At 32.7% G+C, this 16,505-nt stretch overlaps 1 protein-coding gene across 6 annotated transcripts in view; it reads right to left on the minus strand.

The window, feature by feature from the left end:
* The window catches only part of ANKRD17 (ankyrin repeat domain 17), a 166,937-nt gene that overhangs the window by 117,134 nt on the left and 33,298 nt on the right, over positions 1-16,505 (minus strand). Inside the window, exon 1 of one of the 6 annotated variants that reach the window (XM_019665322.1) lies at positions 13,990-14,127. The exons of the other annotated variants lie outside the window; for them this stretch is intronic. Coding sequence (XP_019520867.1) covers positions 13,990-14,040 — 51 coding nt within the window. The 5' untranslated portion in view covers positions 14,041-14,127. Of the gene's footprint in view, positions 1-13,989; positions 14,128-16,505 lie in introns of those variants that run through there. 6 annotated transcript variants of the gene reach the window in all.

Genomic DNA, 16,505 nt, shown 5'->3' on the forward strand with positions numbered 1-16,505 from the left:
GCCAGCAAATAAAAGAAAGAAAAAAAATACTTCAACCAAGAATACCATATGCAGTGAAAATATACTTCAAGCATAAGGGGAAATAGACATTTGCAGACAAAATCTGAAAACATTTGTTGCCAGCAGACCTGCACTATAAAAAACATTAAGGGAAATTATTCAAACATTCAAGCAGATGAAAATTATATAAGTAGATACCTGATGAAACTGAACTCATAAAAAGAATAAAGAACACCAAATATGATATAAAAATGGGTGTCATCCTCATTTAAGAAAATATCTTTAAATAAAAACAGTCTATCTGGATATTCACAATATATGTAGAAATAAAATATATATCAATAATCCCACTAGAGAGAGACATTAAGGGGAGAAATCAAATATACTGGTATACGGTTCCTAACATTGTATATGAATTGGTATATTATTATGCAAAGGTAGTGGTAAGTTAAAACATGTATACTGCAAACCCCAAAACAACCACCTAAAAAATAATGAAAAGAGGTAAAAAGGCAAAATAGGTAATAAAATGGAATACTGAAAACAATCAAATAAAAGGCATGAACAAAGGGAAAGGAGCAATAACAACTGGGACGAACAGAAAACAATTGGCAAGAAGGCAGACTCCAACATAAAATATTGATAGTTACATTTAATGAAAATGGAGTAAATACATGGATTAAAAGGCAGAGATTGACAGTACGGATAAAAGGGCGAGGGATAACAATATGCTGTCTCCAAGAAACACACTTTAAATATAAAGACAGAGAGAGGTTAAAAAGGTGGAGAAAGACATACAGTTAGTTATAGCGAAGCTGGTAGAGCTATTAGTATTGCACTAAGTAGAATCCAGACAAAACAAGGAATGCTAACAAAGATAAAGAGGGACATTTGATTACATAAAAGAATCAATTTAGCAAGAAGATATAATAAACCTAAATTTTTGTGTACCTCATAACAAAGCTCCAAAGTATATGAATCAAAAAGTGACAGATCAGAAAGAAAAAAATGAGCCTCTCCTCAATTATAGTTGAAGATTTCAAAACTTGTCTCTTAGTAATTGACAGAACAAGTAGACAGAAAGTCAGTAAGAATATAAAGACTTCAACATTATTAACTAATGTAATCTAGTTGACATTTATGGAAAACCCATTCCAACAACTGCAGAGAACATATTCTTTTTAAACATGCATGCAACATTTACCAGAATGAACCATAAAACAAGTTTCAATACATTCAAAAGTACTGAAATCAAAGTATATTATATTCTCTAATCACACATAATTAAATTGGAAACCTGTAGCACCCCAACATATTAGAAATAAAAAAAGTCAACTTTAAATTACCCACAGAATCTTTCTCAAAAAAAGAGTTTCTCATCTGAACCACAGATGATCAAAAATGATTTGGATGACTATTTTCTCATTTCTCTCAAGGATGATCTATAAATATGCACATGCACAGAAGAGACGTCGTAAACATTAGAGCAGAGGTTCTCAACTTGTGGGTCATGACCCCTTTGGGGGTCGAACGACCCTTTCACAGGGGTCACCTAAGACCATCGGAAAACAAAAAGATACTTACATTACGATTCATAACAGTAGCAAAATCACAGTTATAGAGTAGCAACGAAAATAATTTTATGGTTGGGGATCACCACAACATGAGGAACTGTATTAAGGAGTCGCGGCATTAGGAAGGTTGAAAACCGCTGCATTAGATCTTAATTCTCCCATGAAACCACAGTTAAGAAAGGCAAATGAGTCAAGGAGATAATCACAAAGGAAATTATAAAACATTTAGAAGTAAATGACAATGCAAATACAATACATCAAAATTGGTGGTATATAACTTAAGCAGTCATAGAAATAAATTTATGGCTTTTAATATTCATACTAGAAAAGAAATATTAAAAGTAATTATCTAAACTTTAAAGTGATTAGAATAAGAACAAATTAAATCCAAAGAAAGTGAAAAGGAGGAAATATAAGAGCAGAAAATCAATGAAATAGTAAATGAACAAAATACAGAAAAATTAATGACACGAAATACATATCAACTTAAAGTTCATCAAAAATAAAATGGATAAATTTCATATTAGGTTAATCTAAAAGAAGAAAAACGTAAATTACCAGCATCAGGACTGAAAGAGGAAACATTATCACAGATCCTACCATCATTTAAAGACTAAAGGACTATTATGAACAACCATGTCAGTTAATTAAACAACTTAGACTGAAATAGACAAATTCTTTGCAAGACTTACAAATTATCAAAACTGACAGAGAAAAGCTAAAGAGCCCTATGTCGATACTATCAAAGACGTATTTTTAATTAAAAATTTTCTCCGACATACAAAATACTAAGTAAGTGTAGATGGCTTACTGGTCAATTCAATCAAACATTCAATTACATACAACTTTCAGAAAATAGAAGAGAAAGATACAATTCCAATAACGTATAAGGCTAACATTTCTGATACAAAAAATAGTCAAAAGTTTTATAAGAAAAGAAAATTGAAGACCAATATGCCTTGTGAAGAACAATAATCCTTAACACGATATTAATAAACCAAATCCAGTCATATCCAAAAGGGGCCATATATCATGACCAAATGGAGTTCATTCACAAACTACAAAATTGGCTTAAAATCCAAACTCAATTAATGTACTTCACAACTACAGAATAAAGGAGAAAAATTATAAGATTCTCTCAAAAGATACAAATAAAAGCACCTGACAGTTCAACACCCTTTGATAATAAAAATACTGAGCAAACTCCAAATAGAAGGGAACATCTCAACCAGATAAAGAAATCAAGAAAAAACTACACATAACATCATATTTAATGATGAAAGACTAAACTCATTTCCCCTTAAGATCAGGAACAAGGCAAGGTTGGTGACAGGTAACCAATTCCATTCAACACTTTACTGGAGGTCCTACCTAGGACAGTAAGGCAAGAAATAAGGAATTAAAGACATAAAGATAGACATGGGGAGGGGAGATAGATGTTGGTAAGGGGAGAAAAACTGAGTTTACTTGCAGAGATGACCATGTACACAGAAAATGCTAAAAACTACCAAAACAAACAAACAAACAAACAAAAACCAAATCGCACCAACAAACAAACAAAGCCCTGGTAAAGCTAAGTGAAATTAGCAAGCCTGTAGGATACAAAGTCAATATACAAATATATTGCATTCCTATATACAAGCAACAAACAACTGCAAAATAAAATAATTACAATTCACAATAATTAAAAAAGAAACACAAAACACTTAGGGAATAAAGAGTATCAAAACATGCCACCCCATTATATGTCACTTTGGCATAAGGATTATTTTGAGTGAAGGCAACTGAAAAACAGTGGATGCAGAAACTCTAAGTCCTCCCCTCCCATCTCCTTCCTAAAAGCAGGGCATGAATTTCCCTTTGTAAAGTTTTCCCTCCTGCCTTCTCCTGTACCAGGAAAAGAAAGGCTCTTAATCACTGGAGATGACTTACCACTGGTGATGGCTCCTACTTAAGTCTGCATTAGAAACCTTAATAAATAACCCTTATCTAGCATTAGTTTTCCCATATATCTACCTTCCTACAATTTACCGCCCCTAGAAGTCCATATCCCTTTTCCTTTGGGTAGTCACGTCATAATTTATCGCCCTGTTAAAATGGTACATAAGCTCCCAAGCCTAAGAGCTATCTGTGGGTTTTCACTTCTTTTCTGTGAGGTTACCATATGAACGCATAATCAATCTTCTGTTCCTTTACTCTTTTATCAGTTTAATTCACAAGCCCCAACCACAGAACCTAAAAGGGTAGAGGGAAAGTTTTTCCAACCCTACAGGGACAAATTAAACAAAATATTTGCAAGACCTGAACAGTGAAAACTACTCAACAGTGAGGAGAGAAATTCAAGAAAATGTAAATAAATGGTCATCGTATGAGCCAGCATTATGTCTGCTATACAAAACATATTTCTAAGGCTACGATGGCCAAGAATCCACTAGTTGGCAAACTCTGCTCTGAATGTTCTAAATTTTATTTTTGGGAAAAACCAGACCATCAGAAAACTAAATACTCAGACGACATTATTTTTTAAACCCAATTGCATTTTGTCAATAAATCATTTGCTTACATTATGTAGAAACAACATGAAGCTTATTTTCGGAATGCTGAAGAAGGTATTTACTACAATATGCCATACCTCCAACATAGGGGCCCAAAGAAAAAATTTTTCTGAGACATAATTTGCACAAAATATATCAGTTCTCAAGACCATATATTATGCCCATGGAGTTTGTGTACAACAAAACCTCAAAATACATCAAGTTTCTAATTTGGCTCTGGTTGCTAGTTAATTTGATCTAAGTTTAGCAGTTATATATTGGACATGCATTTCTGTATACTACTTTTACCTCTGGTCTTAATTTACTAATGTTGCCTTTTGTATTTTTATTTTTTTTAGAGTATAATCTCTTATAAGCTACTTCAAATTCTTTTACATAAATATGTAAGTAATTTTTTTTAATTTAAAGCAAGCCAAGGTACCTATATTAAAGAATTTACTATTTTATCAAGGACCTAATAGAGACCATAAAATATTTTAATGGATGTAGTCTCACATTACTTTTTTTTTTTTTTAAGATTTTTATTGGGGAATTGGGGGGATTGGAACAATGCTGGGGAATTGGGGGAAGGGGAACAGACAAGTTGCTGTCATTTTGTTCTTCAGTCTAGTTGTGGAGGACGTTGCTTCACTGGCCCAAGTTGGCACCATCATTGCGCTCTTCCCTGGCGAGGCAGATCAGTCGCCGGCTTCTGGACGGCCGCTCACTGCGGCTGCTGGCCGCTCACGCTGGCTGCTGGCTACATACGGTAGCCCATGGCAACCCACTGCCACAGGGGCCGCAGCCTACGCCGTCGCCGACGACTCACGGCAGCCCAGCTCCAGGTTGAGCTGTTGTTCAGCATCTTAGCTGTAGAGGGCAGTGTCACCGGCCCTCTTATGTGGGATCCGAACCGGGGCCCTCTGGTGTCCCAAGCCAGTTCTTAACCATTGTGCCACTCGGCCAGCCCTCACATTACTTTTTAAGCGCAGAAAAAAGTGGGAGATGATGAACATGAAAGGAAAGCTAGTGAGAGAAAACCCTAGGGAAAGAGTAGGACTTTGAATAGTGAGTGTATAGATGGTGAAGAGGGTAGCAGGTAGACAACGTGAGCAGTAATAGGTTATCAGAATACAATGTAAGGGCAACCAGTTCAGGTTAAATATGGTAAAAATAATGGGTAGGTGGAAGGAAGTGATATAATGGGTCAAGTGCAAAACTAGCTTGGATTTGATTCTTAAATGTGAAATAACTGTAAAACAGATTATAAACTCTTCAACATCATCTCAAACTTTCTGTTTAGAACTTATTAAGCCATTACCTTAAAAAAATCTAGTTGTAGACTTTTATATCTAGAAGGACTCTTAAGAGAAACTATATGGTACATCTTAGCTTTGGAGATTAAGAAAAGCAAAAAATAAAATACTTATTTCAAGTAACATACAAAGGTTATGAGCCTTAAAACTCCAAGCTACTGATCACCTGGGTTGATCTGAGTAACATGAATGACTTTTAGCTGTTCTTCTTCATTCCATGTATACACCTAACCAAAACTAAGAGTTCAAAACAACTTCTCCAGAAAGATGGTTCCTGCACTGTACAAGGATACACCAAATCAAAATGAAAAACAAGCATTTACTGTGTTCAAGATACAATCAACGCTAAGTCACCAAGAATAATCTATTCACAGAAAATCACACAACACTATAAACTCGACAATGAAAAACGAACCCCATTAAATATAATCTAGAAATACTTACAAATCAATGGCAACATAATTCAGCATTCTCACTTGCCTATCACTTTATAAAATATATATATTTTTATAATTCATAAAATATAAAATGATGATCCACCTGCCAAGATTTTTTTAAGTTACATATGTAAGGCTTAATCTTAACATTTTGGTTCTTTAAACGGACAGTTTCATAGAAAAGAAACCTTTCTATTTACTGTTATCTACATTTACTTTATGGCATGGAGAATACTAAAAACAATAGGAAAGAGAACTCAGGTAAGTATTTTCAGGAGATAAAGTATTGTACAAATGAGAGAAAATGTTAAAAAGGAAAACTTTCCAGTATGTGTAAATATCACCACATGTTTTTGGAAAATCTTAACAGTATTTCCTTATGAAATATAAAATTTAAAAACTGCATTTCTCAATCTTGCTTAAAAATTTCACACAAATACGTATCAGTTTTTGTTATGATGACAGGGCATAAATTACAAATGCAGAACATGTGACAAGGATGGGGAAGTGGCAACTGGACAAATTCAAGGTTAGAACCAGCTAAGGATAAACACTAGTTAGATGAATGAGAAGGTCAACAAATGAGGTCTGTGCGAAAGTAAGGAGTTAGGCTGGCCACAATATCCGAACATCAAGTAAAGGATCAGAAAGAACCCAGACGATCTATAGCAGGAAAAAGAAATCAAAATGAAGTGGGCAATAGGTATCAAAACTCAGAAAGAGGCTAAATGATAAAAGATTAGACTAACAAGGAATTAAGACAGCAGAGCATACCCAAACGTACTTTAACACCAGCTCAACACTTTCTTCTCAACAGTGCTTAGAATTTGGAGGTGGGAAAGGTTAGCATTTGAGAAGTGGACAGATGTGCAGATGCTACTGACCTTTCTCTTTTCCTATAGGAACACAGGATTTCAGTGCCAGTTTCAAAATTAAATTGTGGCAAAAATATAACACAAATAAATATACATGTTTACATAAATATAAATACAAGAGGAAGGTATAAAGTAAATTTTAAATGATTCAATTTTGCTACTATGCAAAGGAATTTGAAACTAACAGCTTAGTCTTGGGACAGCCAAGATATACATTATCAGAATTTTATTTTTCATTTTCATTGACAATATGAAAAAGAACTAGTCTCAGAGAAAAAATTCTTGACTGGATGAAAACCAGCGGGCACCTGTGATAGGATATTGAAAAGAAGCAATATTCAAATTTCCACACAAAGCTTTTTCCACTTCTTAAACCTGCTATATTACAGAATAGAGATCCATAGGGATCCCTAAGACTCTTTCAGAGGATCTATGAGGTCAAAACTATTTTTATAATGCTAAGATGCTATTTGCCTATTTCATTCTGTTGACATCTGCACTGATGAAACAAAATGGTGGGTAAAACGGCTGATCCCTTAATGCAAATCAAGGCCGTGGCACCAATCACCATATTCTTCTCTGCCACGCACTCACAATTAAAAGGAAAGGGGGAGGGGGAGTGCAGTTTCCATTATAAAGCAGTAAAAAATTCTGATTTTTACATTTTCAACCATGAATATATGACTTTTAAATATTCTGTGTAACAAAATGGGAAACATTTCTACTGCAGACCTAAGTACATAGTTGTCTAAACAAAAATGCTTGTGTAAATGTAAGCTTAAACCAGTAGCTTTTCTTCAGGGAACACCATTTTTACTTAAAACAGGGGTATGGTTATACAGACTTATTTGGCAGACATTTTCTTGAAAAAAATGAAGTGACCCTGTCATTTCAAGGAAAATTCACTTTCTTTATTATCAGTGATAAAATGCAAGCTTTCAAGCAAAAATTAAAATTTTGGCAAACTTGTATCTGACACTGTAAATGCAGTAGCTTCCCAGTTTTTTACTTTTCTAAGATCAGTAGTGATATTACCAAATGGGATCTTAAAAAAATATTGTAGACTACAACATAGCAGTACTGGAAGGTTAGTAAACCAGTATTTTCCAAGTGACCAACACATGATGTTATAAAAATTATATATGGGTAAAAGGATGCATTCAGAATGCACAATAAACCAGTGGGTTTTAATCTAACCAAGTTCAGAAAATTCACTGATAATGTTTCAGGCTCTGCACTATAACTAACCCTCTAAGAAGCTACCATTTGTGTAGCTTTAGGAGTGGTATCAAAGAAGAATATCCACAAATATCTAAAAGGGTTATTAAAATATTCTTCCTCTTTTTATTCTCATGTAAGTGTGAGACCAGATTTTATTCTCAGACTTCCTCCATAATGTACTACACAGACTATCAAAGCAGGTATGGGAGTCTAATTATCTTCTATTAAAGCCAGACTTCAAAGATATCTGGGAAAAAGTGAAACAATGCCACTCTTCTCAGTTTTTTTTCCTTTTGGAAAAGTTATTTTATTTAAATGAGTTAATATGTAAATGTTTTTTTAAATTTCTTAATTATAATTTCCAATATAATTATTGATAAACTCTCTTAAACAAAAACTCTTTTGAGTCCTCAATCATTTTTAGGAGTGTAAAAGAGTCCTGAGACCAAAAAATTTGAGAATTGCTACTCTAATCATCTCTGAGGCTAAAATTTTCTTGGTCTGTCAAATGGGGGATGATACTTATTATCATAAAATAGTATATGAGTTAATATCACTTTAAAAAATAGCCAACAGTTAAATATTAACGATGTGCTAAGTGCTGTGCCAAATGTTTACACAGGTTATCTTATTTATTCCTTACAAACGTTTTAGAAAACAGATACCTACCTCTTCGCAGTCATTTAGGATTAAAAAAAACAATGCTTATGAAGTACTTGGCATACTCACTCTGTAAAAGAACTTAAATTTTCCATAAATGATAACTAATATGCTAAATTACTATTGCCACCATAAAACTATGTGGGCATCCTATGTATAACAGGTATCCATATACTGGGTTGTTGGAAAAGTCGATGCATTTTTGCACTGAAAAACATAGAAAAAATACGTCATGACTTTTTCAACAACCCAATATAACCAGCTACTTAGAAGCCTGATTCCATTACCAAGACCAAATTATTAATGGTCAATATTAATGTAACCACTCATTAAACCAAAAGTTATCTTACAGATATTTAACATTTATGAAAACTCCCTGAAAGGCAAAGGCAAATCTAAAAGCTATATACTAAACTTTGATGATCACTAACTTTGTAGTGATCAAGTCACTTCATATCAGAATAAGTTCTTTAGTCAAGTGTCAGAACAAAGGCCCCTAACAATTTAAAACTAGGAAAGTGCCAATGTTGTTGCATGTATATGTAGATAATACATGATGTAGACCTTTCCTAATTCATGCTCCACAGCATGCATTAACCAATGAACTATGATAAATTCACATGGGACTAGTGGCATTTGGACAAACCTGACTTTACTCTCACATAACAGTAAGAGATTAATTCGCATACTTCTAGTTACACTATCTTGAAAGTTGTCTGGAACCTTCATATTCCACTAAAATATCAGTCTTCTTTACAATGATTATTAACTAACATAAGATTGTCTTTAGCCATCTTTTACTACTGCTCCAGGCATTCCCCCAAAGTGGGTGTGTGAAAGCAGTGTTGTAACTTCTGCCCCTCCCACCATGATAAACTCCACTTTCAAATAAGAGTGTGTACTCATAATGCATAATACAACAGAAACATGAATATGTATATGTAGAGTATATGTAAGCATATATGTGTGTTGTGTGTATATAAGTATATACAGACATTCATATACACCTATGCAGAACATACTGATTTAAATGGTAATAGAAAACTCTTTAAGGACCAAAAGGTGAAAATGGAATCCAGGAAATTTTCTAGATAGCCCAACATTCATAAATATACCTAACAATTACATAAATAAGTGTAAAAGATAACATAAGGTGCTTAAAGAAAAGTTCCTTCTTACTGAAAAATTCAGAATGCTAGAAACTGGGGTTTCAAACTATCCAGATAAACAAATGAGGTAAAATACCCGTATTCAAGTACATATCTGTAGGCATCCTATATTCAAGAATGTTTAATTACCAACGGTAGACATTTTGTCTTCTGAACTTTTACCTTTGTGGAGCAAAATTAGCTGGACTAATCTCACAGAATTTTAAGTGCCTAGCACACTAAAGGTGCTCAATAAGTACTGGAGTGAAACTGTAAGATTCAATCTGCCCAACATGTCCAATCTTTCTAAAACCCCTTAATGAACTGAAAATGTTAGTTATATTAATTCAAATAATTTACATATTTATCTAAACTTTTCTGTCTCTAGATCAACTTATGTCTTAAGAGGTACTCCAACTCTTACTGGTGAAAAATGTCCCATGGTTATACCAAATATATGACTTCAACTTTAGAAACACAGAAGACTTACTGATATAATACTGGGTTGTCAGAAAAGTCATGACGCATTTTTGCAACAAAAAACATAGAAAAAATACGTCATGACTTTTCCGACAACACAATATATAAAAGATGTGTATTACATAAGCAAAAATATTTTACAGAATAAAAATATAGCAAGTACCTGTCAAAAGAGTCTACTTCATGGAGATTTTATATTATTACTAAAAATAATACCAAGTTGATTTCCCATTTCAACTAGAATGTACTATTGACCATTAGCCCACATATTGACAAATCAAAAGGAAACTAACTTTTCTTGCTCAGTCTTATTTTTTTAAAAACCCTCTGATGTCAAGATAAATACAGAGCAAGACATGGTCCTATAATAAACCTACTTACTATGCGTAAATCTGACCCTTAATTTAGTTCCATTATAAAAAGTTCAACCAAACCCTCCATCTACCTTAGCTCTAAAGAGCAACCATACAGATGTGGGGCTTTTATCTTATATTATTACAACCTGTAAAATCAAGTATAGATGAAGTTAGAAACCCTGGCTTTAGATGACAAAGAAACAAGATTGGGCATGAGAGTTGTTACACTTAACACTATAAATATTTTATTTAATTAAAATTAAAAGACAGACGTATTTGTAAAAATGTATCATTTCTAAAACAATTCCTATAGAAAACTATTAAAACTGGTTCAATTATAAATAAAACTAGAATATATAATAATCACATTTCTGAAATGATTTCTCATATGTTTCATGTGTTCCTATAAAAAACAGTTTATATATAAACCTCAAATTTACATACACAGCACTTGGTCACACAAATTTGAAATACACACAAAAAAAGTTGAGAGCTTTTTCTTCTTTTTGATCCTTCTAAGTACTAAGATCCACTATCACATATGGCTTACAGGAAAAGCATGGAAATTCTAAACTTATAATCATGTCTCAGCAAAAATAACATAAGCAATACACGAAAAGATATGCATGTGTATATATAAATATACAGGCTTCCGGCCCTTTTCTATCATCTGTATTTGGCTGTTTTCCTCAGTATTAGTTAAGGTGAGCAAAAAGAACAGAAACATTTTGACTACTTTGGCTTGGCGGAGAAAATTACTGACTGGATTATTTGGATAATTCAAATAACCAAGGTTTTTTCTATTTAATCCATTACGTTGAATAGCTCAGCAATATGTTGCAATCAACTTTTTCAGTTTTATAAGTTTTAGAAACATACAATATTTTACTTAAGATTTTGAAGATCTGAAAATTCAAATTAAATAACATGGTATATACAATAAACAATCACTATAAACCATAGAATTATAAGAATTAATCTACACTGTATTTACTGATTATTCTGATTTTAAGTTTTCTTTTTACTAAGATTAAATAGGAGTGCCTTTTAAAACATTATGACTCAGAACCAATTACACTGGAAGACAGAAAAAAATATAAGAAGTCCAATATTTAATGTAAATAAGCAGAAATCTACATAAAATTCCAGATGCTCAATATAAATAGTCACAAAGCTAAAAATTATGGTGACAAGCTGAAAACAGCCCAAAATTAGGTATGATAAAATTGTCACTGTGGTGTAAAGACAAACTTCATTATTCATTACTGAACATTTAAACATAGAGTTAACTCTTTAAAAAACAAAAATCATTTTCTGGAAAGCTCATTGTGTAATATTTATCTCTTCATGTGCAATATGAGGTACTTTAGAAAATGGTATATTTAGCTTCAGAGAGTTAGCAAGTTTATCCTCTTTGAACTTTTATTTTTAGCATTAGACCATTATGGATACATATGATTGGGGAATATAAACATATTTTATTACTATTTGGGAAATTTTTACATCTAGTCGGCAAATTATGGGTAAATATTCAGCTAAATCAAATATTAAATAGAGAGAAAACTACTCAGTATGGTTTAATGCAACAGGCATAAAGGAATCAAATTGAAATATTAAAAATTAGGACAATTAAAATTATAGGTTATTCTAATAACTAATAACAATAAACAAATTAGTAATGTAAAATCTTAACATGTTAAACAATTTTAGTAGGAATTATAAAAAGCCAATTTTTAAGATAGCATTAGAAAAACCTATACTCAAGGCACAAGTGGGTTTTCCCAGAAAATAAGCAAGACTTCTAAAACTGTTTATACTAAAATTTTAAATGGCAAAAAAAAAAGTCAAATAGATGTATTGAAATAAGTACACTTAAAATCCAAAGCAAAATTTTAAAAAAGCAAATTAAAATGTAACACTAGAACCTTATAATCTGGACTTGTTTAAATCCAGCCACTAGAAAGTCACGTGACCACTTCTATTTACTAAAGTTCCTTGATGCAAGTGTATACCACTATTTCTAAGTAGATAATTCACCACACCATTTCTAAGAAAACTCACTAACCGTATCAAAGTAAAAAAACAAAAACAAAAACAAAAACAACAACAAAGGGGAAAAATGAAATTAATCAGAGGATTCAACTCAGACAATAAGCTCGGAGGTGGGAAAGTATTAGCAGGTGTCTGCAAAGAGCTAGATAATACAATGGAATCAGTTTTCATTCTGCAGAACAACCATGAGACTTGCTGCAATGTCAGCTCCAAGCACACACTGAGGGACTCCAGAAAATGCTCATTGATCATGCAGCACTTTATAATGCGCATAGGCTTCTTTCTCCTGCTAACCCCGCCTAGCTTCCTTTTGCAGCTTATTTTCTCAAGCCCTCTCCCCCTAATCAAATCTCTTCCTGAAGATAGGGAAATATTTAATAAATTACCTTAACAGTCTGAGTATTAGAAATACCACTCACCATCATGAAACCTCTTTATCTGAATTAGCCAGTCTTTTCTTAATGAAGGGGAAAAAACCCTACAACCCACAGATAAGAAAATGGGTTTTAAACATCTATACCTATAAATACAGATGTTTGATAGCATACTACATCCAAGGCTAAAATCAATTATAGTTTCCCTTTGACATGTATTTCCTTGAACAGATTTATATGCTCAAATAGCTTCATATAAAATTGATACAAGAAAAAAATATATAATTTAAAATTCTGATGACTCAAAATGCAGATTCTTATTGTGAGTTCTGAAGCATTAGTGCCTTAAATTTTTAGGGTACTTTAATTTTAATTTAATTAAAATAATTTTAATTATTTTCTAGTAATCAAAGTCACATGAAAATCTGGAACCAGAATGTACCGACTAAATTAAGCAATTAATTTAGAATGTACCAACTAAATTAAGATTATATACATATATGCTTAATTTTACCAAAACTAAAATCAGCTGTTTTTAATAGTTAAGTGCAAGCAAAGCTTCAGGCTTAGATATGTAAATAAATTCTAAGACATGACACTAAACCTACTCAAAGCTGCTTTGCAGACCCCACCTTCTAATGAGTTAATCTAAAGGTCACCACCAGCACAAGGCTTTTTAAGTCCGAGGCCCTTTCTTTTCTTTTTTTTATTTTTATTTCCTATCAAACATATATCTACAATTTACGAAACATGAAGTTTAAACAAAATAATTCTAGACTTGTTTAGTAATCATGTGAATCAGACTGGCACATTCTCACACGGAATAAGGTCGAACCGTATCTTGCTTTTATGCTCTGCCTCTCTGCTCTCTCCTCTAATCTATTCATCTGTAAAATAATTCCATCAGATAAGATTTCTTTGTTTAGATTTCAACTTTCATTTCATTCACAAACCTAGCCTACCTCAAGAATGTCTTCTAGAACATATGCTTCCATTTCAGCCGCTGTCTCCATGTTTTATCAAACTGCCATGTTTCTTACTGCACTATGATTAGATCATTGCCAGCAGGAACACTCCTCTGTGTCAGCAAGGGAACAGGAAATGGAATGTTCTATTACATGCCTAAAGCAGCTTAGCTGTTCACTAGCCAGGCATCTACCAAAAGAGCAGGGGGTGACTCACTGTGTATTTTTTAAAGATACAGAAGCTCTATTCCAAAGCAAAGTTCTGTCAAGTAATTTCAGACAAAATAGATAAAGTCTCTTATTTTACCACTTCAAATCTTAAAACCCTAAAATTGCAAAAAACAAATATATATATATATATATATATATATATATATATATATATATATATATTTTTAAAGCTATTTAACACGTCTGGCTTCCTGGCTGAACAAAAGGGGTTGAAGTGGGTTACGTAGCAATTTATCCTTAGTAAAGCCTTGTAGTGAGATTAATAGCTGTATTAAATAAACAAAGAAGGAGGCAAGATAATACCAAACTAGGAATTTGCTATATAAGCAAATGCATTATATAACATATATATTACAGGTGCTGACTTGAGGATGTCAAAAATAATTATCTTAATGTAGAGTTTTTTAATGGTAAACAGGTTTCCTATAAACTAATGTTTGGAAATATCTAAGAGAATGAGATTAACATTCAACTGAATTGCAATAACTGAAACAAGACTTAACACATGGTTATATTCATTTCCTAGGAATGCCTTTAACTTCATTTACTAAGAAATGCCCGTACTCATCATAAATACTACAAGAGACTAAAATATTTCAGATAACTGAAATTCAGAAACACTGTATCTAGATCATTAAACAGCAAATAAAATGGGTGACTGACAACAGAGCTAATTTATATTATATTCATTATTGTAATTGCTCCTCAGTTTAGTAAAATTTGTTACTTTGTCAAATTTCTTCTTATGTAATATGGAATATGAAAAAATGCAATGGGAAAGGAACAATGTTTTATGCTCTGTGACATTAATAAAATAACCCTGCACTTAATAGAGTGCCATACAAATTGAATTTGAAGTGATCTTTTAATGTGCAGATTAATCTAATTATAATTCAAAGGTGAAGTGTTCTTCTAAATTTTCCTAACAAAAGAAAAATACATTTTTAAAAGGAAAAAAATTAGACAGGGGAGTTATTATTAATACATATGGCCAAATCTATGTGGAGAAAGTGATGATACGAATGACATGGCCAGTAATGTCTCCCCAAAGTGATGCCATATTTTAGTGGAAACAGACTTTGTAGTTCTCTTGGGCCTCAGTTTATTAATTTATAAAATGGGATAACACTCTTCAACATGGAATATCTACTGTATATCAGAAACTGTTCTAGGCACAGTCAACAAGAAAAATAAAATATCTGAACAGGTTAATATGAATATTAAATGAAATAAATTACTCATTTTCTGATCATTGGGAGGCACTCTTACTGTGTCAGGCAACATGTTATTTTTTTAAAATAAACATTGTACTTAACCTTCACAATAATCCTCCTAAATGGTAATTTAAAAGAGTAACAATAACTAATAATTATTGTACTTATATACCATATTGCCATTTTAAGTGCTTTGTATATATTAGCTCATTTAATTCTCACGATAATCCTAAAAGACGATACTTTTATTATCTCCATTCCACATATGTGAAAACTGAGGCACAGAGAGGTTAAACAATTTGCCCTACTCCCTACTCAGCTAATTAAATTGAGGAGCTAAGATTTAAATCCAGGCAGTTGGCTCTAGAGTCCGTCCTCTGAACCACCTACTATACTTCCTCCAGATGATATTATCTTCATTTTACAGATGAAGAAATCAAGTCTCAGACAGTGCACACAGTTATATAGTAGAGTTGGGATTCAAACCCAGAATGGTCTGACTCCAAAGGCTATGTGAAATTAATGGAAAACAAATGATATTAAAAATAATGTTTTCCCACACACTATATATAGTGCTTACATTTATATATGGGTATACCTGGCATTTGGAAACGTCTCAAAGTAATTTCCATTGTTAAGACCTAGCTTTAAAATAACTAGCAAACTGGCTTTTACTACTTTCTGCCTTCCAGGTTGATTCTTTCCATGGTTCAAATAAATTACTTCATCCTTAGACTAAGAGAAGTCATCAACACAGTCTGTCTTTCTCAAATCTTCCTTTAACGTAAGCAAGCAGACAGGTTTGAGCTCCAACTCTCATGTTGGAGCACACCTACTTTCCACAAGCCAAGCAAGAATGAGCTTTCCAACTGTGACAAGGAATCTGGCCCAGCAAGGCTCAAGTCAAACCACTCACCGTCTCTTTCCCTTCTGTTCTAGGATTATTAGGGTGCTTTCTCTAATATTTTCTGACATTTACTGTTAAGTTTTTACCAATATATATGTGATTATGGCTTTCCTACGGAATTATGGATGTTTATATACCATTTATCATCTCTCTCCTCTTGT

Source organism: Hipposideros armiger, unplaced genomic scaffold, assembly GCF_001890085.2.
Source record: "Hipposideros armiger isolate ML-2016 unplaced genomic scaffold, ASM189008v1 scaffold_439, whole genome shotgun sequence".
Taxonomy (NCBI): domain Eukaryota; kingdom Metazoa; phylum Chordata; class Mammalia; order Chiroptera; family Hipposideridae; genus Hipposideros; species Hipposideros armiger.